The sequence below is a fragment of the Poromitra crassiceps genome, assembly GCF_964638095.1.
Source record: "Poromitra crassiceps genome assembly, chromosome: 8".
Taxonomy (NCBI): Eukaryota; Metazoa; Chordata; class Actinopteri; order Beryciformes; family Melamphaidae; genus Poromitra; species Poromitra crassiceps.
Window position 1 is genome coordinate 26,428,290 of NC_139629.1, and position 27,550 is coordinate 26,455,839.

At 45.4% G+C, this 27,550-nt stretch overlaps 1 protein-coding gene across 1 annotated transcript; it reads right to left on the reverse strand.

Moving 5' to 3' along the window:
- Positions 1–555: 555 nt before the first annotated feature.
- smad2 (SMAD family member 2) lies at positions 556–27,268 on the reverse strand. The gene is made up of 10 exons (XM_083641967.1): positions 26,814–27,268; positions 21,777–21,866; positions 16,984–17,177; positions 15,947–16,081; positions 11,527–11,601; positions 7,227–7,280; positions 4,806–5,018; positions 4,337–4,474; positions 3,890–4,034; positions 556–1,333 (listed from the first exon to the last, which is right to left on the reverse strand). Exons 1-10 carry the CDS (start codon positions 27,050–27,052, stop codon positions 1,210–1,212), a joined length of 1,407 nt encoding a protein of 468 aa, XP_083498093.1. The 5' UTR covers positions 27,053–27,268; the 3' UTR covers positions 556–1,209.
- Between the last annotated feature and the right edge of the window lie 282 nt (positions 27,269–27,550).

The following is a 27,550-nucleotide window of genomic DNA, read 5'->3' on the forward strand; positions in this document are numbered from 1 at the left end:
CACAACCTTGCATTGATTCTGCATTGCAGGACCTTCCTATCAATACCATATCAATAATGGAGAAACCGTACATCGGCCATAGCATATATATGGATATATATATATAAAGAAAGAAGAAAGACTTGTACCATGGCTACATTTTTCAGTGAAACATCAGTAAAGGGCGTTTGTCTTTTTGTCTTATAGACAGCAGGGGGCGACATTGAGTTTTCAGGTCCTACACACATCTCACGCCCTAAATACATGATATTGTAAAAGTGTGTGTGTGTGTGTGAGCGAGAGAGAGAGAGCGAGCTAGATCCAGATGTTGGCTGGCTCGCCGCTGACCAAACTTTGAATAAAACTGCAAAAGGAGATGCAGCAAGCAAGTTACATGAACTGTAAAGAAAGAAAAGGAAAAAAAAGTGTTTAAATGTGAATAGGTGATAAGGTGGTTAGGGTTAGGCCCCCTTTAGGAGTGGAGAACGTGTTTGGTTCATCTAACTTCAGCCTAACAACAGTCCAGTCAGTGTTATCAGGGATGTAACCATGACAACACAGGACTCAACAGTATAAAAAGTGGAACCGCCCCCCCCAACCCCACCCCAACAATTTTGATGGGGGAGTTTGGTCACCGAAACCAAGAAACACCAAGAAACTCACATCCGGGCATGAAGTCCACTTTGGTTGAACATCAGTCCAGCGCGGCGGTGCTAATGTTGCTTCTTCGCTAGGAAATTGGTCAAACCTTGTGTAAACAAATAATAATAATAATAATAATAATGAACACTGATTCAAGCTTGTGCTGCGGTAGTCAGGAGGCAAGGTGGGCAAGTGTTTGGGGAGACGGTCCTGTAACGAGCAGGTCACATGCTCCAGCCCGGCGTCGCCCATCGTCTGTCCCATCAGCTCACAACAGCTAAAGTGTAAATGTAGTCCGGTCTGTTACTGACCTCGCTTTAATCGTTGTGCGATCATCATTTTGATATTGCAAGGTGATTTCCTTATTAGGTCATTAGTCCACTATTATTGGAATGTCAGCCCACGTCGATCCACGGCATCGCTGCAACCCGTGAATATCGTTGGTGTCGTCGTCTCGTCCTTCAGGTCAGGAGAGGAGAGGTCAAGCCTGTTTATTTCACTTCATAATGCCAGGTTCAAACTGCTCCTTTAGGAGACGTGTGAACGTTGTCAGTCTGACGTTGCGTCACCGTCGCGCTGCGATCCGGCTTAGGACATGCTGGAGCAGCGGACCGAGGGTGAGCCCATCTGGGTCAGCACCTTGTCCAGCCACTGCAGGGGGCCGTTGAGATGCAGCTCGATCCAACAGGGGGTGCTGGTTACCGTTTGCCGCCTGTTAGGGACAAAAGACAGACACCGTTAGGGTCCGAACAGACTTCCCTTCCTCTAACCCTCTAGTAGTAGCAGCAGTAGTAGCTCTGTGGTAGTAATAGTAGAGCAGCACTCAGCAGTACTTGTACTGGTACTGTACAGTACTGGTACTTTTGAAACAGTTACAAAGTGCTTTATGAATGACTAATCTGCAATCTAACTTTTTCCAGGTCTGATCAGACTCAGAAAAAACAGCTGGCTATGCTGCTGTCCAGCCAGGCTGAGCCCACCTCTGCAGTGCAGACAGTGAACCAGACAAGCCACACAACACAACAGCGAAACCCAGGCCAGGGAAGACAAGCCAAAACACCCCCACAGACACTGTCTCGTCCCCCACAGACACTACTGTCTCGTCCCCCACAGACACTACTGTCTCGTCCCCCACAGACACTACTGTCTCGTCCCCCACAGACACAGACACTACTGTCTCGTCCCCCACAGACACTACTGTCTCGTCCCCCACAGACACTACTGTCTCGTCCCCCACAGACACTACTGTCTCGTCCCCCACAGACACTACTGTCTCGTCCCCCACAGACACTGTCTGTCTCGTCCCCCACAGACACTACTGTCTCGTCCCCCACAGACACTACTGTCTCGTCCCCCACAGACACTACTGTCTCGTCCCCCACAGACACTGTCTGTCTCGTCCCCCACAGACACTACTGTCTCGTCCCCCACAGACACTACTGTCTCGTCCCCCACAGACACTACTGTCTCGTCCCCCACAGACACTACTGTCTCGTCCCCCACAGACACTACTGTCTCGTCCCCCACAGACACTACTGTCTCGTCCCCCACAGACACTACTGTCTCGTCCCCCACAGACACTACTGTCTCGTCCCCCACAGACACTACTGTCTCGTCCCCCACAGACACTGTCTGTCTCGTCCCCCACAGACACTACTGTCTCGTCCCCCACAGACACTACTGTCTCGTCCCCCACAGACACTACTGTCTCGTCCCCCACAGACACTACTGTCTCGTCCCCCACAGACACTACTGTCTCGTCCCCCACAGACACTACTGTCTCGTCCCCCACAGACACTACTGTCTCGTCCCCCACAGACACAGACACTACTGTCTCGTCCCCCACAGACACTACTGTCTCGTCCCCCACAGACACTACTGTCTCGTCCCCCACAGACACTACTGTCTCGTCCCCCACAGACACTACTGTCTCGTCCCCCACAGACACTGTCTGTCTCGTCCCCCACAGACACTACTGTCTCGTCCCCCACAGACACTACTGTCTCGTCCCCCACAGACACTACTGTCTCGTCCCCCACAGACACTGTCTGTCTCGTCCCCCACAGACACTACTGTCTCGTCCCCCACAGACACTACTGTCTCGTCCCCCACAGACACTACTGTCTCGTCCCCCACAGACACTACTGTCTCGTCCCCCACAGACACTACTGTCTCGTCCCCCACAGACACTACTGTCTCGTCCCCCACAGACACTACTGTCTCGTCCCCCACAGACACTACTGTCTCGTCCCCCACAGACACTACTGTCTCGTCCCCCACAGACACTGTCTGTCTCGTCCCCCACAGACACTACTGTCTCGTCCCCCACAGACACTACTGTCTCGTCCCCCACAGACACTACTGTCTCGTCCCCCACAGACACTACTGTCTCGTCCCCCACAGACACTACTGTCTCGTCCCCCACAGACACTACTGTCTCGTCCCCCACAGACACTACTGTCTCGTCCCCCACAGACACTACTGTCTCGTCCCCCACAGACACTACTGTCTCGTCCCCCACAGACACTGTCTGTCTCGTCCCCCACAGACACTACTGTCTCGTCCCCCACAGACACTACTGTCTCGTCCCCCACAGACACTACTGTCTCGTCCCCCACAGACACTACTGTCTCGTCCCCCACAGACACTACTGTCTCGTCCCCCACAGACACTACTGTCTCGTCCCCCACAGACACTACTGTCTCGTCCCCCACAGACACTACTGTCTCGTCCCCCACAGACACTGTCTGTCTCGTCCCCCACAGACACTACTGTCTTGTCCCTGGGAGGGTAGAATGCAAAGCAAGGCCATTGATGGATGGATGGATGGATGGCCAGAGAGCCAGACTGACATGGACAAATAGTGCTCAAAAGGCACGTGACTTTTCCTCACGTCATTTGCTCCGGAAGTAAGTTCTGCATCCATTTTCTCCATAGACATTTAGATCAATCCAAATGTAACGAGTTTTAAGGCTGGAACCAAGCCAACAGGTGATCCAGAGAATCTTGAGTGACCATAAAACATTCGGTGTGAGTGAGAACGAAAAAAATCGAAATGAAAAATACAAAAAAAAAAAATCCCGTTGGTTATTTTTGTTCTCGAAGTTGCCTAGTGCTTAACATAGCCGACAGTGTTATCCAGGGGCCAACTGCAATGAATGCAACACTCAAATAACCTTCAATTCCACTAGAGATGAAATACTCCTACAGCCCTAAACTGGTGGTGTATGGCAGGAAAGTGGTATGATGTGAGGAGGAAGGGAAACACCTGTACTCAGCTCCCCAGCCCTTGACGAAGCTCATCCTGATGGTGCACATCCTCGTGAGCTGGTAGACCGCCTCAAAGCCCTGGTTGACTGACTGGGCCAGCAGCGCTGCAAACTCCTGGTTGTTAAAGATCTTCAGATTGCAGCCTAGGAAAGAGCAGCCAGAAGAACATGTGTGAGCGGAGTGAGGCATAGATAGATAGCATCTTATCTTCAATAACCCCATCTTTCCTTTACACATCTCTACATCAGTTAACACTGCTCATTTGGCTCAGACTGAAATCAAATTGAATTCAAAGTTGCAGGGGTGCGTATGCGTTAAAGAGGTCTTCACAGGTCGAAAATGTGGACCCGGCCCCATACGGGTCTCGGGTCGGGTCCCGGGTCTGAGTAGAACCCGTGAAGACCTCTACAGTAATATGCGCGTGGGAGTCTGACTGTATAAACACCTGGTGGTATCTTGCAGACTGTGGCAGGGTGCCAGCCGTATCGCTGGTTGCAGTTTGGACTCTGGACAAAGATGGCGCTGTCGCTGAGGCACTCGGCGAACACCTCCCCTCCGATGTAATACAGCCGCACGCCACGACCTGAGAGAGAAGAAGAAGAAACCCAGAGAAAGACGGGGAGAAATGTAAAGATAGCATGAGAATAACAGCAGGTTCAAGAGAGAGAGACTTTGCCTTTGTATACTTGCCTGAATCTTTTAAGTTGTGATTATCTTTGGAGAGGTAAGGCACTTTGTGTGTGTGTGTCTGTGTGTGTGTGTGTGTGTGTGTGTGTGTGTGTGTGTCTGTGTGTGTGTCTGTGTGTGTGTCTGTCTGTGTGTGTGTCTGTGTGTGTGTCTGTGTGTGTGTGTGTGTGTGTGTGTGTGTGTGTGTGTGTGTGTGTGTGTGTGTGTCTGTGTGTGTGTCTGTGTACCTATATGTCTCCTTGTCATCTCCACGGTTGCGTTCCTGTTCACGTTGCTGAGCAGGCCGAGACAGAAGCGCTCGGAGTTGGAGGGGTCGGTGAAGCCGTCGACGGTCAGAGACGGCTGTGAGGCGTGGAAGGTCTCTCCCACCCGCTGGTTTAGCTCGTAGTACGCTATGGAGCACCAGAAAGCAGGTTCGCTGTACGTGACGGGCTGCAGGTCTGAAGAGCCACAGGAGGGAGACAAAGTTCATACAATAATGTTTAAAATCCCACCATATTTCCTTAAGACGTGTTCCCCCCACGTTTACCAAATCTAAAATCTCACACGTTCCCCCCCCAGACTTTAAAGTCGAGCTGAACCCAAAAATGACTTTTCTTTTCTTTTAATTCAAATACCTGGGTATGCAGTGCACCTATTTAATAATGTATGCCAAAAAAAAATCTAATTTCTTTAGTTTTTCACACTTTTTCACATCAAAAATTCATTTTTCATTGATAACAGCAATCTACAGTTTGCTGACGTCACCTACTAGTACTATCAAATTTCTACCCCATTTCAACCAATCATATCACGACATGCAGCTGTCAATCAAATCTTCATTTCAGGATAATTTTCTCTTCCAAATGAAGTAGAAAATGGCGCCTAGTGCCTGTCATCTGGCAGAATTCCTATCCCATAAACTACTAACTTGTATGAAACATGAACAAAAAACAAAAACTATAATCTCTAAGAATGCAAAGCATTTAACAGGCTCGTTAAAACGCGCATTCCAGGAATATCGTATTTACAGAAATAGCGTGAATGGCGCGTGCTTGAGAGCGTGGTAGTCAGGGGTCTGCCCTCGGAGATTCCAGGCAGGCGGGCAGCACCCATGCATCGGATTGTCCGCTCGCTCCGCACGAAGCAGCTGGCTGCCTGGTACTCTGCGGATCCCACTCGCGTAGCACGACAACACGCTGGATCCCACTCGATTTGGGGGTGGAACACGCCATGATTGACCAATGCCAAAGCCCGTCAACAGAATTGTCAAATCAAATCATCGACACCGTATATGGTCCGCCTCTCAATTCGTTTTCAGTCTCCGACGCTCGCGCTAGTGCATTCCGTTCGGGTTCACCTCGACTTTAACTTCAGTTGAAAATGACGGTCTTTGTTCAATAGGATGCAAGTCACTCTTTAGCTCTAGATCAGGGGTGGGCAACTCGCGGGCCCCTGGGTCAATTTAAAAAAAAATATATTTTTTTTTACAAGGCAGACGTTTTTGGTTAGGTTAGACCACTAAAATCTGTTTTTATTTTACTGTACAACCCAGAACATGGTGCTAATGGTGTTAACGTTAGCATTTGAGTGAACATTATTGTAACAAACTATATCCAGGATGCACATTACTAATCTGATTAATATCACATATTTGGGTGATGTACCCCATCAAATGTTTTGAAGCTAGAGCAAAGTTTTGGTGTCATCTGAATGTTAGAATTACTAAATTTGAATATGAAAAATATAAATGTTGGTATAATAAAACTTTGATTACCAGTCCTTTTCATCAAATGAGTATAGCTATAAGTGGGAGTGATGGTGTTACAGTAGGCCACTGGTGGAAGTGCACAGTCACAATCTGGCCCTCTGGTAGCGAGGATTTTTTTTTTTTTTTACTTATCATCAAAGTTGCGCATCCCTGCTCTAGATGATGTTGCACAACAACAAATAGCACATGTGAAATGACAGTGGCTTTACAGCCTCATAACATGCACTAGAGGGCAGTCTGTAGACTGCATCCCTCTGCCAACCTTTCTACACTACCAAGTATCCTGCTGTTATGTGGATCCGTTTGGAAGGTAGGGGCCTTTCTGTGTCGCACCCGTTTGGTCAGCGCGGGCATGAAAAGTTACGCAGTTCTAAGTTGGCCCATAACCAACTTTGCTACAAAGTTTCGAGCAAATCCATTGATAACTTTTTGAGATGTCCTGCCGACAAACAGACAGACAAACAAACGGGGGTGAAAACATAAGTAAGTAAAGTACGTAAGTAAGTAAAGAGACATATGCAAAAAAAAAATTACTTTTTATCTTACTTTTTATTTTTTTTATTTTTTATGTATTTCTAAAACCAACTGTTTACACATGCACCCTATGCACTTTACATGTGTATAAACAATGTTGCGTCCTGCACCCTTGCGGCTCAGATCCATGTACGCTGAGGGACACGAGGAACCAAATGCACTATCTCGGTTTGATCACACTGAGCTCCTTTCCTATTTCCCTTCTTGTGTATGTATGTATTTTTGTATTTTGTGACCGAAATGAAATACAATATGTTTACTTGCAACGGTGATGAACTGTAGAAACTGAATTGCCCCCCGGGGATAAATAAAGTTTTCTCAACTCAACTCAACTCAACATATGGGTAGTGTAACATGGTCTTACCCAGGCCGTGACTGACGGGGGACAGGGTGCTGGGTGATAGTTCTGCTGGTGAGCCTGGGAACAAGACACACAATACTGAATCCATTATTTCCAAGGTATAATAGACGCGGTGTAATGTCTGTCTAGTTGTACTCATGTTCAGTGCTAGCTTGTGGTGTAATGTCTGTCTAGTTGTACTCATGTTCAGTGTTAGCTTGTGGTGTAATGTCTGTCTAGTTGTACTCATGTTCAGTGTTAGCTTGTGGTGTAATGTCTGTCTAGTTGTACTCATGTTCAGTGTTAGCTTGTGGTGTAATGTCTGTCTAGTTGTACTCATGTTCAGTGTTAGCTTGTGGTGTAATGTCTGTCTAGTTGTACTCATGTTCAGTGCTAGCTTGTGGTGTAATGTCTGTCTAGTTGTACTCATGTTCAGTGTTAGCTTGTGGTGTAATGTCTGTCTAGTTGTACTCATGTTCAGTGTTAGCTTGTGGTGTAATGTCTGTCTAGTTGTACTCATGTTCAGTGTTAGCTTGTGGTGTAATGTCTGTCTAGTTGTACTCATGTTCAGTGTTAGCTTGTGGTGTAATGTCTGTCTAGTTGTACTCATGTTCAGTGTTAGCTTGTGGTGTAATGTCTGTCTAGTTGTACTCATGTTCAGTGTTAGCTTGTGGTGTAATGTCTGTCTAGTTGTACTCATGTTCAGTGTTAGCTTGTGGTGTAATGTCTGTCTAGTTGTACTCATGTTCAGTGTTAGCTTGTGGTGTAATGTCTGTCTAGTTGTACTCATGTTCAGTGTTAGCTTGTGGTGTAATGTCTGTCTAGTTGTACTCATGTTCAGTGTTAGCTTGTGGTGTAATGTCTGTCTAGTTGTACTCATGTTCAGTGTTAGCTTGTGGTGTAATGTCTGTCTAGTTGTACTCATGTTCAGTGTTAGCTTGTGGTGTAATGTCTGTCTAGTTGTACTCATGTTCAGTGTTAGCTTGTGGTGTAATGTCTGTCTAGTTGTACTCATGTTCAGTGTTAGCTTGTGGTGTAATGTCTGTCTAGTTGTACTCATGTTCAGTGTTAGCTTGTGGTGTAATGTCTGTCTAGTTGTACTCATGTTCAGTGTTAGCTTGTGGTGTAATGTCTGTCTAGTTGTACTCATGTTCAGTGTTAGCTTGTGGTGTAATGTCTGTCTAGTTGTACTCATGTTCAGTGTTAGCTTGTGGTGTAATGTCTGTCTAGTTGTACTCATGTTCAGTGTTAGCTTGTGGTGTAATGTCTGTCTAGTTGTACTCATGTTCAGTGTTAGCTTGTGGTGTAATGTCTGTCTAGTTGTACTCATGTTCAGTGTTAGCTTGTGGTGTAATGTCTGTCTAGTTGTACTCATGTTCAGTGTTAGCTTGTGGTGTAATGTCTGTCTAGTTGTACTCATGTTCAGTGTTAGCTTGTGGTGTAATGTCTGTCTAGTTGTACTCATGTTCAGTGCTAGCTTGTGGTGTAATGTCTGTCTAGTTGTACTCATGTTCAGTGTTAGCTTGTGGTGTAATGTCTGTCTAGTTGTACTCATGTTCAGTGTTAGCTTGTGGTGTAATGTCTGTCTAGTTGTACTCATGTTCAGTGTTAGCTTGTGGTGTAATGTCTGTCTAGTTGTACTCATGTTCAGTGTTAGCTTGTGGTGTAATGTCTGTCTAGTTGTACTCATGTTCAGTGTTAGCTTGTGGTGTAATGTCTGTCTAGTTGTACTCATGTTCAGTGTTAGCTTGTGGTGTAATGTCTGTCTAGTTGTACTCATGTTCAGTGTTAGCTTGTGGTGTAATGTCTGTCTAGTTGTACTCATGTTCAGTGTTAGCTTGTGGTGTAATGTCTGTCTAGTTGTACTCATGTTCAGTGTTAGCTTGTGGTGTAATGTCTGTCTAGTTGTACTCATGTTCAGTGTTAGCTTGTGGTGTAATGTCTGTCTAGTTGTACTCATGTTCAGTGTTAGCTTGTGGTGTAATGTCTGTCTAGTTGTACTCATGTTCAGTGTTAGCTTGTGGTGTAATGTCTGTCTAGTTGTACTCATGTTCAGTGTTAGCTTGTGGTGTAATGTCTGTCTAGTTGTACTCATGTTCAGTGTTAGCTTGTGGTGTAATGTCTGTCTAGTTGTACTCATGTTCAGTGTTAGCTTGTGGTGTAATGTCTGTCTAGTTGTACTCATGTTCAGTGTTAGCTTGTGGTGTAATGTCTGTCTAGTTGTACTCATGTTCAGTGTTAGCTTGTGGTGTAATGTCTGTCTAGTTGTACTCATGTTCAGTGTTAGCTTGTGGTGTAATGTCTGTCTAGTTGTACTCATGTTCAGTGTTAGCTTGTGGTGTAATGTCTGTCTAGTTGTACTCATGTTCAGTGTTAGCTTGTGGTGTAATGTCTGTCTAGTTGTACTCATGTTCAGTGTTAGCTTGTGGTGTAATGTCTGTCTAGTTGTACTCATGTTCAGTGCTAGCTTGTGGTGTAATGTCTGTCTAGTTGTACTCATGTTCAGTGTTAGCTTGTGGTGTAATGTCTGTCTAGTTGTACTCATGTTCAGTGTTAGCTTGTGGTGTAATGTCTGTCTAGTTGTACTCATGTTCAGTGTTAGCTTGTGGTGTAATGTCTGTCTAGTTGTACTCATGTTCAGTGTTAGCTTGTGGTGTAATGTCTGTCTAGTTGTACTCATGTTCAGTGTTAGCTTGTGGTGTAATGTCTGTCTAGTTGTACTCATGTTCAGTGTTAGCTTGTGGTGTAATGTCTGTCTAGTTGTACTCATGTTCAGTGTTAGCTTGTGGTGTAATGTCTGTCTAGTTGTACTCATGTTCAGTGTTAGCTTGTGGTGTAATGTCTGTCTAGTTGTACTCATGTTCAGTGTTAGCTTGTGGTGTAATGTCTGTCTAGTTGTACTCATGTTCAGTGTTAGCTTGTGGTGTAATGTCTGTCTAGTTGTACTCATGTTCAGTGTTAGCTTGTGGTGTAATGTCTGTCTAGTTGTACTCATGTTCAGTGTTAGCTTGTGGTGTAATGTCTGTCTAGTTGTACTCATGTTCAGTGTTAGCTTGTGGTGTAATGTCTGTCTAGTTGTACTCATGTTCAGTGTTAGCTTGTGGTGTAATGTCTGTCTAGTTGTACTCATGTTCAGTGTTAGCTTGTGGTGTAATGTCTGTCTAGTTGTACTCATGTTCAGTGTTAGCTTGTGGTGTAATGTCTGTCTAGTTGTACTCATGTTCAGTGTTAGCTTGTGGTGTAATGTCTGTCTAGTTGTACTCATGTTCAGTGTTAGCTTGTGGTGTAATGTCTGTCTAGTTGTACTCATGTTCAGTGTTAGCTTGTGGTGTAATGTCTGTCTAGTTGTACTCATGTTCAGTGTTAGCTTGTGGTGTAATGTCTGTCTAGTTGTACTCATGTTCAGTGTTAGCTTGTGGTGTAATGTCTGTCTAGTTGTACTCATGTTCAGTGTTAGCTTGTGGTGTAATGTCTGTCTAGTTGTACTCATGTTCAGTGTTAGCTTGTGGTGTAATGTCTGTCTAGTTGTACTCATGTTCAGTGCTAGCTTGTGGATTTCATGTTCACTGTTGGACAAAACCCGCACGTGTGTCTGTGTGTTGATTGTAAGGTCAAAACAACGCTATATCTCCAGCTTAGATCAATTATGACAGAGGCTGTTTCTGTGAACTGTGACCTCTGGTGTCAACACCACCAACATCTGACAAGTCCAGAAATGTGCGGGTCAAACACTGTTCCCAAAACATGTGGAGTGTAAGAAATATTTAGAGAGGACATTCAAACAGCCATCATATCCTGTCATCAAAAAAACAAAAATTATTTAAATTAATGTATTCATTTATCTATTTTTAAACCTTTGTTTACATACTCAAAATACTATCTGTCTGTACTACTAGTACCAACTAGTCTCTCCCACTCATACATACACATACTACTCACTTTACATCACGTACCTGCACTAGACATGACTTGCACTACAATATTCCATTCATATCTACGTTCTTTTTATTTTCCTCTTTAACTTCTGTTTGTAGTTTCTAGTTGGATTCTTTATTGTAATTCTTGATCCGTCTTTGTGAATCATGTGCCCGTGCTTTTCATACTGAGAGGACCCAGCATTTACTCTGTGTAAGCTCTCTGTGTGAAAATAAACACACTTGAACTTAAACTTAATACACACACATTTAAGGCTGTTTAGCGGACATTTTATCCAAAGCACAGTATGAGCGCAAACAATTCTCGCATGCGTGGGAATTGAACCCTCACCCTGGCAGTGTTAGTGCCTTGCTACAGGAGCACAGAAACTATGAGAAACGTAGTCTACCTGATTCCATACTTTGATTCATCTGCTGGTCGCTCGTCTCTCCATCTTCACTGATGTATCCAGGTGGAGGAGTCTCTGTTGAACATGCGCACGCACGCACACACGACACACACACACACAGACCTTGAGAATACATTGTAAATAAAATTCCGATATCGATATATCGGCCCATATTCTTATATTATAATATACCCATTATATGACAATTTTTTTTGCAAGGATCCCTCAAATATCAAACACTGTTACTAACGTATAGATGTCCTTGGGTTTTTCTAACTCTAAAACTATGTCCCTTATGGTGCAACACATTTCAGTTGTTTGGTATGGTAGCTGGGATCTAGCTGGGAGCAGCAATTCTGAGTGGCTGCCACTGTTCCTACACCTACTGTGTTGTTAACCACATGAATATACAAAATACTGAAATAAATAGATGAAATAAACGGATGAAATAAATAGATGAAATAAATAAAGAAATACAGCCAAAGTGGCAGGAGAACTTAAGGATTTACCAGCCACTGTGGAGACCACTAATTGACCCTTTCCTGCTGTGCAGCATACAGACCTGGTATATAGTTATTAGGGGGGTCTATACAGACCTGGTATATAGTTATTAGGGGGGTCTATACATTACAGACCTGGTATATAGTTATTAGGGGGGTCTATACAGACCTGGTATATAGTTATTAGGGGGGTCTATACAGACCTGGTATATAGTTATTAGGGGGGTCTATACATTACAGACCTGGTATATAGTTATTAGGGGGGTCTATACAGACCTGGTATATAGTTATTAGGGGGGTCTATACAGACCTGGTATATAGTTATTAGGGGGGTCTATACAGACCTGGTATATAGTTATTAGGGGGGTCTATACATTACAGACCTGGTATATAGTTATTAGGGGGGTCTATACAGACCTGGTATATAGTTATTAGGGGGGTCTATACAGACCTGGTATATAGTTATTAGGGGGGTCTATACAGACCTGGTATATAGTTATTAGGGGGGTCTATACATTACAGACCTGGTATATAGTTATTAGGGGGGTCTATACATTACAGACCTGGTATATAGTTATTAGGGGGGTCTATACAGACCTGGTATATAGTTATTAGGGGGGTCTATACAGACCTGGTATATAGTTATTAGGGGGGTCTATACAGACCTGGTATATAGTTATTAGGGGGGTCTATACATTACAGACCTGGTATATAGTTATTAGGGGGGTCTATACAGACCTGGTATATAGTTATTAGGGGGGTCTATACATTACAGACCTGGTATATAGTTATTAGGGGGGTCTATACATTACAGACCTGGTATATAGTTATTAGGGGGGTCTATACAGACCTGGTATATAGTTATTAGGGGGGTCTATACAGACCTGGTATATAGTTATTAGGGGGGTCTATACAGACCTGGTATATAGTTATTAGGGGGGTCTATACATTACAGACCTGGTATATAGTTATTAGGGGGGTCTATACAGACCTGGTATATAGTTATTAGGGGGGTCTATACATTACAGACCTGGTATATAGTTATTAGGGGGGTCTATACATTACAGACCTGGTATATAGTTATTAGGGGGGTCTATACAGACCTGGTATATAGTTATTAGGGGGGTCTATACAGACCTGGTATATAGTTATTAGGGGGGTCTATACATTACAGACCTGGTATATAGTTATTAGGGGGGTCTATACAGACCTGGTATATAGTTATTAGGGGGGTCTATACAGACCTGGTATATAGTTATTAGGGGGGTCTATACAGACCTGGTATATAGTTATTAGGGGGGTCTATACATTACAGACCTGGTATATAGTTATTAGGGGGGTCTATACATTACAGACCTGGTATATAGTTATTAGGGGGGTCTATACAGACCTGGTATATAGTTATTAGGGGGGTCTATACAGACCTGGTATATAGTTATTAGGGGGGTCTATACATTACAGACCTGGTATATAGTTATTAGGGGGGTCTATACAGACCTGGTATATAGTTATTAGGGGGGTCTATACAGACCTGGTATATAGTTATTAGGGGGGTCTATACAGACCTGGTATATAGTTATTAGGGGGGTCTATACAGACCTGGTATATAGTTATTAGGGGGGTCTATACAGACCTGGTATATAGTTATTAGGGGGGTCTATACATTACAGACCTGGTATATAGTTATTAGGGGGGTCTATACAGACCTGGTATATAGTTATTAGGGGGGTCTATACAGACCTGGTATATAGTTATTAGGGGGGTCTATACATTACAGACCTGGTATATACCGTAAATTCCGGACTATAAGCCGCGGCTTTTTTCCCGTTTTTTGGCCCCTGCGGCTTATATAACGGTGCGTCTTATCTATGGATTTTTTCAGAAAAAAAAAAAAAAAAAAAAAAAAATCTCTCTTTTTTAGCACTCTTTCTAACTATAAATCCACTTCTGTTTTAATTTCCTCTCTTGCCCTCTTTTCACCACACCGCGGACACTGTGTGCACTGTAAAAATAAACAACGGTGGTGTTGTGTTATGTTGTTTTGTTGAAATTGTGGTAATACGGTAAATGGGAGCTTCCTCAAACAGCCATCCCGACAATCCCCTCTGTGCGTGACCACTTACATATGGTAATTACGGTAAGCAAACGGCCACAAGCCCATCAACTCCCTCCCCCGACTACCAGGAGAAAATCACAAACTTCGGCGAATTCACACAAAGGAAGATCAAGGAATATTCCATCGAACCGGAGCAGATCATAAATATGGATGAAGTGCCTTTGACGTTCGACCTGCCACTCACTCGGACTGTTAACAAGAAGCGCCCTGGAGGATTCTTTCACCAAAAAAAAGCTTTGCTCGTTCTCGACAGCATGAGAACGAGCAGTAGATGATCATGAGGTGGTTTTTCAGACGTGTCGATATAGCAGTTTATCGCAAAAGTGTAATGGAAACACATTTTTCGCATTTGCACGTCATGTGACCCATATTATCCCTTGGAAAAGGAGCGGAAAATAAGTTTGGTAAGTAAGGTTCGATAGCCGTGTCAAAACCTCCGCAGCAAGTGGAAAACTTTGAAGCAACGCTACCTAGCAGAAAGACGAGTGTTGTGCAAAAGCGTAGCCGGGCAAATTAGATAATGTTTAATGGCAGAAATCGGTCCATGGTGACAGCAGGCTGCCTGTGTGCGCGCATTTGGCACAGCGGCGAGATGAGAGGATGAAAAGCACACACTGGTGCGGTGGTGCTGTCTGAAGTGAATACAGTGACTGTGAGTAGGCTAATACATTGCACACGTTTCAGGTGCAATTATAGAACCAAATCAGCCTTTTCCCCCCTCCATCTCTAAATCGGACCAGTTGTAGGCTACTAGGCTACCTTTTTTCCTCTGCCTGTCGCGCTGACTGCATTCACGCAGCCAGCAACATTTTGCGACTCATTTTCTTTTGAATTGATAATCAGGCTCGTTTATATGCATTGTAACTTCATGTTGGGATTTCCATTGACCATTGGTTGGATTTGAGCATGCAGGGGACGGGATATGGGGCAGATCCCCGTGCGTAATCACTGTGGCAGCTGCTGCAACGGGGAATCACTCAAACGCAACTTCAATGGAAACGCCTACAAGTCGCAATTGTACATTGTCGAAGTTGTAGAAATATCGCAATTCTTTTGCGAAAAACTGTAATGGAAACACAGCTATAGATGAAGAGGAGTTCGTTGGTTTTGAGTGACAATGAAGGAGAGAGGAGAGTGGTTGACGAAGCCACCCTGAACCTGTTCGTTTCCGACACTGAAGATGAGGACTTTGGTGGTTTCAGTACGCAGGAAGAAGAGGAAGACGAGCATTAGTGACTTGACTTCTCTGGTTACAGGTTTGCTGCACATATAGCCTATTGTTGTGTGATTTTGTCTGGGGATTAGTGACCTGACTTTTGTTTTGTTTTGTTGAAATGTTAATAAATGGGAGCTTCCCCAAACAGCCATCGCTTTCCCGACATTCCTCTCTGTGCACGAACCCTTTCATATGGTAATTAAACATCAAAACACCCGCGGCTTATAGACCGGTGCGGCTTATAGAAGAAAAAAATAGTCAATTTTGGTCCCGCGGCTTATACACCGGTGCGTCTTATAGTCCGGAATTTACGGTAGTTATTAGGGGGGTCTATACAGACCTGGTATATAGTTATTAGGGGGGTCTATACAGACCTGGTATATAGTTATTAGGGGGGTCTATACAGACCTGGTATATAGTTATTAGGGGGGTCTATACATTACAGACCTGGTATATAGTTATTAGGGGGGTCTATACATTACAGACCTGGTATATAGTTATTAGGGGGGTCTATACAGACCTGGTATATAGTTATTAGGGGGGTCTATACAGACCTGGTATATAGTTATTAGGGGGGTCTATACAGACCTGGTATATAGTTATTAGGGGGGTCTATGCCGGCGGGGAAGTTGGTGTTTTCGGGGATGGAGTGTGTGTAGTCGTCTAGAGGCGGGAGGTCCGTCATGATCTCTGTGTGGCGCGGCACCAACACCGGAGGAAGAACTACGGAGACAAGGTTGCATTGACACATATACGCTTATAGTGATTTCTTAAAACAAATTCAAATTGTACAAAGAAGGGGTATAGCTAAATCACTTCCTCTATTCACTTCCCAGGCAGGTATCAAACTCAAATGGGTTCTCACCAAGATAGCTGTACAAGAACACTGACACACACCACATGCGCAGATTTGCTAGTAGAGGTGGCCTGGTAGACTGGTTCGCTTGTATAAATTATGATATGATAATATGATAATAACCAGTGTTGGGCAAGTTACTTTCAAAATGTAATATACTACATTTTACTAGTTACTTTCATTTAAAGGTAATATGTTACTTTACAATATTACTTTCTGTGTAGAGTAACTTGTTACTTATTACACTACTTTTGCATTACTTTTACCAAAACAACAGCAGCAGCAGAATAACATCGCCGCCCCGGAACATCCCGAAAAATAATTTCAACCACCTTGAAGTCAGTGGAAACAATCCAAAATGCTAAATGTTATTATTTTCCTTTGTTATTGTCATCTGTAGTGGTTATTTGCATAAAAACACACCGTTTGATTAGGAAATGATTGTATCTTTTTTAAATATGTGCATTGATTTAATAAAATGTAACTCAATTTGTAACTTGAGTTACTTGACAAAGTAACTGGTATAATATTACTGAAATCCTAAAAGTAATAAGTTATATTACTGAGTTACCGCTAAAAGTAATATCTTACATGTAATATGTTACTTTTGTAATGAGTTACCCCCCAACACTGATAATAACACACCCGTCAGTTTACTATGATTACTGTGATTAGAGACTTGAGCACAGTCATCAGTGTTAAATATAAAAACTATTTGACACACACACACACACACACACACACACACACACAGGTCAAGAAGCAGTACCGGGCGTCTCCACTCTCTGGTAGTGGTAGGGGTTGATGCACACTTGGTCCTTCTTGAGGTTGAAGGCGTAGTGGCAGGTGTCCACGGCTCTGAGCTCATGGTGGCTGTGCAGGTCCGGCCACCTCCACAGGCGGCAGTAGATGACGTGAGGCAGGCCTTTGCGATGAGACACCTGGAGACGGCCGTCCAGCGACCTGCCGCGGTTTGAGAGGGAAGGTTGAGAGGTCAGACACCTGCTCTCGTGAGAGGGAAGGTCAGAGGTCAGACACCTGCTCTCATGAGAGAGAAGGTGAGAGGTCAGACACCTGCTCTCATGAGAGGGAAGGTGAGAGGTCAGACACCTGCTCTCATGAGAGGGAAGGTGAGAGGTCAGACACCTGCTCTCATGAGAGGGAAGGTCAGAGGTCAGACACCTGCTCTCATGAGAGGGAAGGTGAGAGGTCAGAGGTCAGACACCTGCTCTCATGAGAGGGAGGGTGAGAGGTCAGACACCTGCTCTCATGAGAGGGAAGGTGAGAGGTCAGACACCTGCTCTCATGAGAGGGAGGGTGAGAGGTCAGACACCTGCTCTCATGAGAGGGAAGGTGAGAGGTCAGAGGTCAGACACCTGCTCTCATGAGAGGGAGGGTGAGAGGTCAGACACCTGCTCTCGTGAGAGAGAAGGTCAGAGGTCAGACACCTGCTCTCATGAGAGGGAGGGTGAGAGGTCAGACACCTGCTCTCATGAGAGGGAAGGTGAGAGGTCAGAGGTCAGACACCTGCTCTCATGAGAGGGAAGGTGAGAGGTCAGAGGTCAGACACCTGCTCTCATGAGAGGGAAGGTCAGAGGTCAGACACCTGCTCTCATGAGAGGGAAGGTCAGAGGTCAGACACCTGCTCTCATGAGAGGGAAGGTTGAGAGGTCAGACACCTGCTCTCATGAGAGGGAAGGTGAGAGGTCAGACACCTGCTCTCATGAGAGGGAAGGTCAGAGGTCAGACACCTGCTCTCATGAGAGGGAAGGTCAGAGGTCAGACACCTGCTCTCATGAGAGGGAAGGTGAGAGGTCAGACACCTGCTCTCATGAGAGGGAAGGTGAGAGGTCAGACACCTGCTCTCATGAGAGAGAAGGTGAGAGGTCAGAGGTCAGACACCTGCTCTCATGAGAGGGAAGGTGAGAGGTCAGACACCTGCTCTCATGAGAGAGAAGGTGAGAGGTCAGAGGTCAGACACCTGCTCTCATGAGAGGGAAGGTCAGAGGTCAGACACCTGCTCTCATGAGAGGGAAGGTGAGAGGTCAGACACCTGCTCTCATGAGAGAGAAGGTGAGAGGTCAGACACCTGCTCTCATGAGAGGGAAGGTTGAGAGGTCAGACACCTGCTCTCATGAGAGGGAAGGTCAGAGGTCAGACACCTGCTCTCATGAGAGAGAAGGTGAGAGGTCAGACACCTGCTCTCATGAGAGAGAAGGTGAGAGGTCAGACACCTGCTCTCATGAGAGGGAAGGTTGAGAGGTCAGACACCTGCTCTCATGAGAGGGAAGGTCAGAGGTCAGACACCTGCTCTCATGAGAGGGAAGGTCAGAGGTCAGACACCTGCTCTCATGAGAGGGAAGGTGAGAGGTCAGACACCTGCTCTCATGAGAGGGAAGGTGAGAGGTCAGACACCTGCTCTCATGAGAGAGAAGGTGAGAGGTCAGACACCTGCTCTCATGAGAGAGAAGGTCAGAGGTCAGACACCTGCTCTCATGAGAGGGAGGGTGAGAGTAGGGATGCATCGATTATAAATTTTGATGTACGATTATAGTCTGAGAAAAAACCACGATTATCACGGTTTCACGATTATTGTTATGGACGTATAAAAATCACATGAGCATTCTTTAAATAGAGGTTTTATTGTATTTCCCCCACAATCTTAACAGTTGCTGCCTTCGGATTAAAAAAAGAAGAAAGAAAGGGCAGATGTACTCAGATGTGGCTCTGACCTAATCAAATCTAACTGACATCACTATTGTGAACATAAAACAAACAACATTTCTGATATATGATTGTTTTAGTAAAGTGTATCACAATAGTCAATACAAAAAATATTTTATTATTATTTTATAGAAGCGAAAGTCTAGCTGCTTAGTCTGCAGAAAAAACACAAAAGGCATAGTAACTTATTGGCATCTTACTGGCAACTAAATGGGCCGTCTGAATTTTGCATTGGGGTCAGTTCTATTGAAGTGATGATGGGGCAGGCATGGAAAGCCTCACTATAAGCCATCATGTGTCGTTTCACTTTTTACTGGAAAATGCTCCCTCTAGATTAAAGAAAGGACACTCTGTGGTGTTGACTGGTGTTTGTTATGTAAATGTGCGCATTTGTTTTCGTTGTCTCAGTCAGATCATGACTGCCAAGCAGCTAGCTACGTTAGCTTCACGTTATTAGGCCTACATGTAACGTTAGCGGGTTGCTTTTGGAGTTGACACAAACCCTTGATGTTTCTTTTTGTGTAAAGCATGAGGTTCTCTATGGTTTAGGCCAGCGCTGGGAGCATGAAGTGCTTTAAATGCGGGGATGTTTGGTCACAACGAGCTCGAGGACCGCTGCCTGTTGAACTATGTACGCTAGGCCATGGCCAGCTAGCTAACATTAGCCACAACAGCTAACGTTAACGTCATTGACTGTATGTTAACGGTAAACAAATCCGCTGCCTCCTCCCCATGTTTGGTTTAACGTAACACCAGCTCAGACTTTCCCCTAATCTCAGAAACCTTGCAGGGACATGTATTGCAACATTTATTTTGGTGCTGGCGTCCATGGCTAGGCTACAGACTGGCTACTACTGGGAGACATGGCAGCTGCCTGTGTTTGGTGCCTCCGCTAAATAGTCCGTGCGGAAACGAAGCGAGAGAGACAGGTTCTTCACGGGAGTTTTAAACTGACGAACTGTTGTGAAACAAAACACTCGGTGTAGCGGAGCCTCTGCGGTTATATAACCGTGACGTTTTAAATCGTGGTTAATAGTCAAACCGGTTAACCCCTGCATCCCTAGGTGAGAGGTCAGAGGTCAGACACCTGCTCTCATGAGAGGGAAGGTGAGAGGTCAGAGGTCAGACACCTGCTCTCATGAGAGGGAAGGTGAGAGGTCAGAGGTCAGACACCTGCTCTCATGAGAGGGAAGGTGAGAGGTCAGAGGTCAGACACCTGCTCTCATGAGGGAGGGTGAGAGGTCAGAGGTCAGACACCTGCTCTCGTGAGAGAGAAGGTGAGAGGTCAGACACCTGCTCTCATGAGAGGGAAGGTCAGAGGTCAGACACCTGCTCTCATGAGAGGGAGGGTGAGAGGTCAGACACCTGCTCTCATGAGAGGGAGGGTGAGAGGTCAGAGGTCGGACACCTGCTCTCATGAGAGGGAGGGTGAGAGGTCAGAGGTCAGACACCTGCTCTCATGAGAGGGAAGGTGAGAGGTCAGACACCTGCTCTCATGAGAGGGAAGGTGAGAGGTCAGACACCTGCTCTCATGAGAGGGAAGGTCAGAGGTCAGACACCTGCTCTCATGAGAGAGAAGGTCAGAGGTCAGACACCTGCTCTCATGAGAGGGAAGGTGAGAGGTCAGACACCTGCTCTCATGAGAGAGAAGGTGAGAGGTCAGACACCTGCTCTCATGAGAGGGAAGGTCAGAGGTCAGACACCTGCTCTCATGAGAGGGAAGGTCAGAGGTCAGACACCTGCTCTCATGAGAGGGAAGGTGAGAGGTCAGACACCTGCTCTCATGAGAGGGAAGGTCAGAGGTCAGACACCTGCTCTCATGAGAGGGAAGGTCAGAGGTCAGACACCTGCTCTCATGAGAGGGAAGGTGAGAGGTCAGACACCTGCTCTCATGAGAGGGAAGGTGAGAGGTCAGAGGTCAGACACCTGCTCTCATGAGAGGGAAGGTGAGAGGTCAGACACCTGCTCTCATGAGAGGGAAGGTGAGAGGTCAGAGGTCAGACACCTGCTCTCATGAGAGGGAAGGTCAGAGGTCAGAGGTCAGACACCTGCTCTCATGAGAGGGAAGGTGAGAGGTCAGAGGTCAGACACCTGCTCTCATGAGAGGGAAGGTGAGAGGTCAGAGGTCAGACACCTGCTGTCATGAGAGGGAAGGTGACAGGTCAGAGGTCAGAGACAGGGGGTTTGTATGGGGATTTTGGTTAGATGCCTGAAATAAGGTCTGTGGTTAACAAAAGTTGATGAAACTGAGACCTTTGTGTTCAGCAAGATCTTCACAAATGAACAGCACTTGAGGGGTGAAGCTTTGTTAACCCATTGATACCTGATGCAGCATTTGTGTGTGTATCCCTTTAAGTCTTAAAGGGATACACACACAAATGCTGCATCAGGTATCAACTGGTTAATGTACACACTGAGAAAACACCGTTCCAATACAAGTACTCAATGTTACCACGCAATGAGCACCACTGATACCGGGTGATATAGCTTGGCTATTGCAATTCCTATTACCTGCTAATTGTTCTTATTACATCACTTTACAACATCTTTAATGTAGCCAAATCATTTCCTTATAGGCCTTAATAGTATTATTATTATTATTATTATAGCGGGGTTGTGATGACATGCTGCCATTACATTCCTAATAGTCTCAAAGTCTTCCAGTGATGTTGATAAGCAGAAGTGGTCAGACGGGCCAAAGTGTATTGATAAATGGCTGTGGAAGAGGTTTCATCGTGTCACTCTAGAGCCAGTGGAGAGATATGGATGTGTGCAATATTCAGTCATTCTGTGTGTGTGTGTGTGTGTGTGTGTGTGTGTGTGTGTGTGTGTTTTCACCTGCTGTGGTCAGGGTATCCGTACATGCCCGAAGAGTCCCACTGCTCTATCGTATGGCCTGAGCCTAGACCCCATAGATCTGAGCAATTACTACACACACACGCACACAAAAGACATGCACATACATGCATGCACGCGCACACACACACACACACACACACGCACACACACACAAACGACAAGTACAAAAAGGATACAAATAAAAACAAACAGATGGTAAACATGAGATGTTTCATTCCAAATTAGTAGGATGACATCACAAACATGCTGCTCTCTTATTGGCACGGAGGCAGTCAAGGCCCGCCCTCGTCCTCCTCAATAAGAGAAGCTGGTTGGATGACAGGTGATCATGTGACAGGTCTAAATTGGACAGACAGTGATTCTGGTGCCTTCAGGCAATGCAGGATAGGATGAAAGATGAGTGGATTGAATTATGCACATGGTGGGAAAGATGATGCCAATTCATTTTTTTGTATTCCTTCTGCCAGTTCTAACGTGATCCTCCTGGTAGATCAAAGCTTGAACCAAGTGTGGGAACGGTGTCGAGAAGCTGCTGATCATGAACCCAATCTAGTTCTTTCTTTCTTTTCTTATTTCAAATGACCGGAAAACAAAACGGCAAGTAATTGGTCAACTTTTTTTGCAATTATATTACTTACTTACAGATGGAGTCAACTTTCATTCCTCATAACTTGGGTTTGGATAAAAGCAATTGAGTGATTTAACAGAAAAAGACGCAAATCAAAAGTCTAAATCCATCTTTTGGGTGGCAACCTGTTAATTTGACACTCCAAATTCTTACCAAGGTTATTGCAGACATTTCAAGATGGTTGTGACACTTTCTAATTCAATTTAATTCAATTTAAATTCATTTAATGTTCAATCCACTCGTCACTCATTTGATCCTCATACGATTCCTGAACGCACATAATGTCTCTAAACTACATTATGCAAATAATTGACAATTTGTCACATTACTGGTAAGACACAGGAACTTAAAGGTGTGATATGAAGCAGCTAGTCACCCTGGAAACATACATATAAAACAGTGATTTGTGAATGAAAAAGACCAGCTAGTCACCCTGGAAACATACATATAAAACAGTGATTTGTGAATGAAAAAGACCAACTCAATTCAAATCATGTGTGCCAGGATGTGACAACAGCAAACACCATGATACATGTGTGAAGTGTGTGTATGACCAAAAACACACATCCTCCTGATTCTATGTCCTCCAGAACGTAAGATCTCGCGCCGCCGTGTGTGTGTGTGTGTGTGTGTGTGTGTGTGTGTGTGTGTGTGTGTGTGTGTGTGTGTGTGTGCGTGTGCGTGTAGATGGCAGGAGAGGAAACCAGAAAGAGAAGAAACTCTCCCTCCCAAAAGACAGAACAATTCATCACTTCACATATCAAGCATCTTCTCCATCTTCAAAGGGAAATGATCCAGATATCAACAGCCTGGAATGCTATCTCTCTCCCCCTCCCCCCAACTACCGTCTGTCTACTGTCCAGCGTTACATCTTGGCCTACACCTGGAATACTGATATATATATATATATATATATATATAGATAGATAGAGATATATATAGAGATATATATAGAGATATATATATATATATATATACACACACATATATATATATACATATAGAGATAGATATACAGTATATAGATAGATATAGATATTATAGATAGATAACATTTTAATTAGTCACTGTATAGAAAACAACACACAAAGGTATACCTGTTTTAGATCACAAAAGTCCAAACCATAAACTAACTGCTCTTCACACTGTGAATAAATAGCAGTCCACTAACGTGTTCTGGTCCAGTTGTGTTCACACTTGATGCGTTTCATGCCCGAAACCGTTGCCGAGACTACCTTTTCAAGTGGACCTGGAACGCAGTTCAAACAAACTGGACTTTGGCACCAACCTGAACCAGGCCCGGAGTCCCTATTGGGAAAGCGACCAAAGAACACGAGAGAGGGGAAGCTCATGGAATCTTCACAGACTGTCTCCGCTGTCAGTCAATCCATGGAGGCTTGACTGACAACATCTCACATGGCTCTCAGCTGGGACCTCATGATAAGGTTTCAGCAGGTCAGGTGACTTGGCTAGGTGACCTAATCATGTGACACACGAGAAGTCTATACTGAACGACACTTGACCTGGGCCGGTGCGTACAGTATTAGCAGGTTTGGATGCACAAATCGAAGCCTCCTTCAGCTACCTGAATCCTTCAGAGGACGAACCACAAAGGCCCGAATTCATTTTTACGTTGACTACTTTACTTTAATAATACGCTTTTATGGAGCACTTTTCAAAAACAAAGTCCTCTTCATTCAACAAGAGGACCACACTCAAAACACTCTCCACTCAAAGCTGGCTGGTCCACACTCATACACTCTCCACTCAAAGCTGGGTGGTCCACACACTCAAACACTCTCCACTCAAAGCTGGGTGGTCCACACTCAAACACTCTCCACTCAAAGCTGGCTGGTCCACACTCAAACACTCTCCACTCAAAGCTGGCTGGTCCACACTCAAACACTCTCCACTCAAAGCTGGGTGGTCCACACACTCAAACACTCTCCACTCAAAGCTGGGTGGTCCACACTCAAACACTCTCCACTCAAAGCTGGCTGGTCCACACTCAAACACTCTCCACTCAAAGCTGGGTGGTCCACACTCAAACACTCTCCACTCAAAGCTGGCTAGTCCACACTCAAACACTCTCCACTCAAAGCTGGCTGGTCCACACTCAAACACTCTCCACTCAAAGCTGGCTGGTCCACACTCTAACACTCTCCACTCAAAGCTGGGTAGTCCACACTCAAACACTCTCCACTCAAAGCTGGCTGGTCCACACTCTAACACTCCACTCAAAGCTGGCTGGTCCACACTCAAACACTCTCCACTCAAAGCTGGCTGGTCCACACTCAAACACTCTCCACTCAAAGCTGGCTGGTCCACACTCTAACACTCCACTCAAAGCTGGCTGGTCCACACTCTAACACTCCACTCAAAGCTGGGTGGTCCACACTCAAACACTCTCCACTCAAAGCTGGGTGGTCCACACTCAAACACTCTCCACTCAAAGCTGGCTGGTCCACACTCTAACACTCCACTCAAAGCTGGGTGGTCCACACTCTAACACTCTCCACAAGTCTCATACAAGCATTATCAAGAATACTCAACGGCAGTATGTGGCAACATTGTCAAGGCTCTTCACCCACCCACCACCAGGTGGCAGTATCTAGAACCACCAAAGCTGTCTTTCTCCCCTGAAAACAACGCTGCCTAATCTTCCACTCATTCTTCTTCTTCTTCTTTAAATCATGCTTGGCTAGTCGACACGTGGGCGCTGTGCCCACGCTCGCACTGACAACCACGATTCAGAAGAGTGGCATCGATCATGTGACAGCAGGCATCCGTTTCCTCCTCCAATCAGGTTTCACTTCTGCTGCCCTGGCGACCTATGGCACGGCGGGCATGGGGAAGTGGACCTGATGTTGCACAATGGAAATGTGCAAACCTGCGGGTGCCTGCGCCACACTCGCCTTCTGACTTCCATGTGTAGATCTTCTGTTCTGTGTCGAGGCCGGGCGCTGCACAGATGTATGAAGACTGTGTGTCTTAGTGTGTGTGTGTGTGTGTCTTAGTGTGTGTGTGTGTGTGTGTGTGTGTGCATGTGAGACAGAGTAGATCAAAAGTTTTGGGCACCAATGATTTTAAGATTTTTTTCCTGCATTAGTGTGTCAGTAGACTTGCTCCATTATTTTCTGATATTTAGAAACTTTTCATTTCATTATTATTTTTTAAGTATCTGGACCTGGTTGCACAAAGCACCTTAGGTTAAGATTTCCCTTCGAGTCAGAGTTACGGTGTCCATAAAATAGAATCGGCTGCACAAAACACCCTTAAATCTTCTCCATAAAGGTTAAACATTTTAAGGAAAATATAAGCACAAGATTTAAGGGTGTTTTGTGCAGCCGGTTCTATTTTTTTTTTGGACACCTTAACTCTGACTCTAAGGGAAATCTTAACCTAAGGTCCTTTGTGCAACTGGGCCCTGGTCTTTACTTTTAAGTGGTGCAGCCTCTTGTATAAGTGACGTGTGTGTCCGTCCGTGGAGATGTGGACGAGATGTCAGTAGGCACACGACACACCTGCAGGCAGCCTTGCAGCCTAGGCCCCTCCCCCGGCAGCCTAGGCCCCTCCCCCAGCTCGCCGGTCGACAGAGACACAGGCGTAGAGAGAGAGAGGGAGAGAGAGCGTCTCGTCTCAAAGTGGGTGAAACACGCACGCAGTATATTGCACACGTAGGATACACACGCGCACAGCTTAAGAAACGTATGGAAGTTAATGGAGAATTCAGTTCCTCATCGGCGAGACTTTGGCACGCTATGGAGAGTGCAGCTCACACACACACACACACACACACACACACACACACACACACACACACACACACACACACACACACACACACACACACACACACACACACACACACACACACACACAATTCAAGGACCCAACATGGCAGAGTTTGAAACATGGATCAAGGTTATTTACTGTTAACACTGGGATTGGTTATCATGAGAACTAGCAGGCTTTCCTGAAGCTCACAGACAACTATTAAAGAGAGAGGCTTGAAGGTGTTAAACACTTCTCAACTGTGCCGTTTTAAACCTATTAACGTAAAAAAAATAAAAAAAAAATAAAAAGAACTAGTATTTCTATTCTTGCACAAAATATATAAATTCAGGCACTTTCAACGACCCATGTCTATTTATGTCGGTTTTCAAAATCTTTCAATGCCTTGATTTGTCTCCTTCTTAAATTCACAAACTCTCAACGATTTCAAGCACCCGTGGGAACCCGTGGGACTGAGTGTGTAAGAGAGAGAGACAAAGCGTGTGTGTGTGCGTGCGTGCGTGTGCGTGCGTGCGTGCGTGCGTGCGTGCGTGCGTGCGTGCGTGCGTGCGTGCGAGCGTGCGCGCGTGCGTGCGTTGTGTTGACCCCCTCACCTGGGGATGGTGACACACTTGGTGTTGGTGTTCTGCGTGCTGATGGCTTTCTCCAGCTCGTCCAGCTGGCCCGTCTTCTTCAGCTTCTTCACCAGGCTCTTCACAGCCTTCTCACACCACTTGTCCTCCTGGCCTCCTCCGTTCTGCTCCCCTCCTCCTCCTCCTCCTCCTCCCGCAGTCTTCTTCCATCCCAGCAGGCGCTTCACCACCGGGGGAGTGAAGGGGAGAATGGAGGACATGGTGTGCGTCTGTGTGTGCGGAGTTCTGCTGCCCCTCTCAATCTGACTTTAGGAGTAAGACAGAGAGGGCGTGGGGGAGTAGAGGAGAGAGGTGGCACTAGTGACTCTTGAAGACGAAGGTATATTATTCACGTGAATGGGGGGAGTGAGTCAGAGTGGGCCTTTCTGCAGGCCTGCTGGATGTTCTCACAGGATCATGGACATATCGGTGACGGCGAGGAGGTTGCTGCTGACTCAGGATGAGGAGGACATGGATATCGAGGAGGAAGTGGAGAAATCCAAATGCAAAGTAGGAGTAGAGGGAGCGACGCAGCGGGCATCCAAAGCAACCTATTGGGATAGAGAGAGAAAAGACATCACACACACACACACACACACACACACACACACACACACACACACACACACACACACACACACACACACACACACACACACACACACACACACACACACACACACACACACACACACACACACACACACACACACACACAC

Bases quoted from the DNA above. Each gene is read 5' to 3' on its own strand.
- smad2 (XM_083641967.1), bottom strand. From the start codon at position 27,052: ATGTCCTCCATTCTCCCCTTCACTCCCCCGGTGGTGAAGCGCCTGCTG. The intron at 16,082-16,983 runs GTACTGCTTCTT...TTGTCTCCGTAG, and splicing joins CCAGAGAGTGGAGACGCCCG to TTCTTCCTCCGGTGTTGGTG. The intron at 11,602-15,946 runs GTCTGTATAGAC...CATGTTCAACAG, and splicing joins CCCTAATAACTATATACCAG to AGACTCCTCCACCTGGATAC.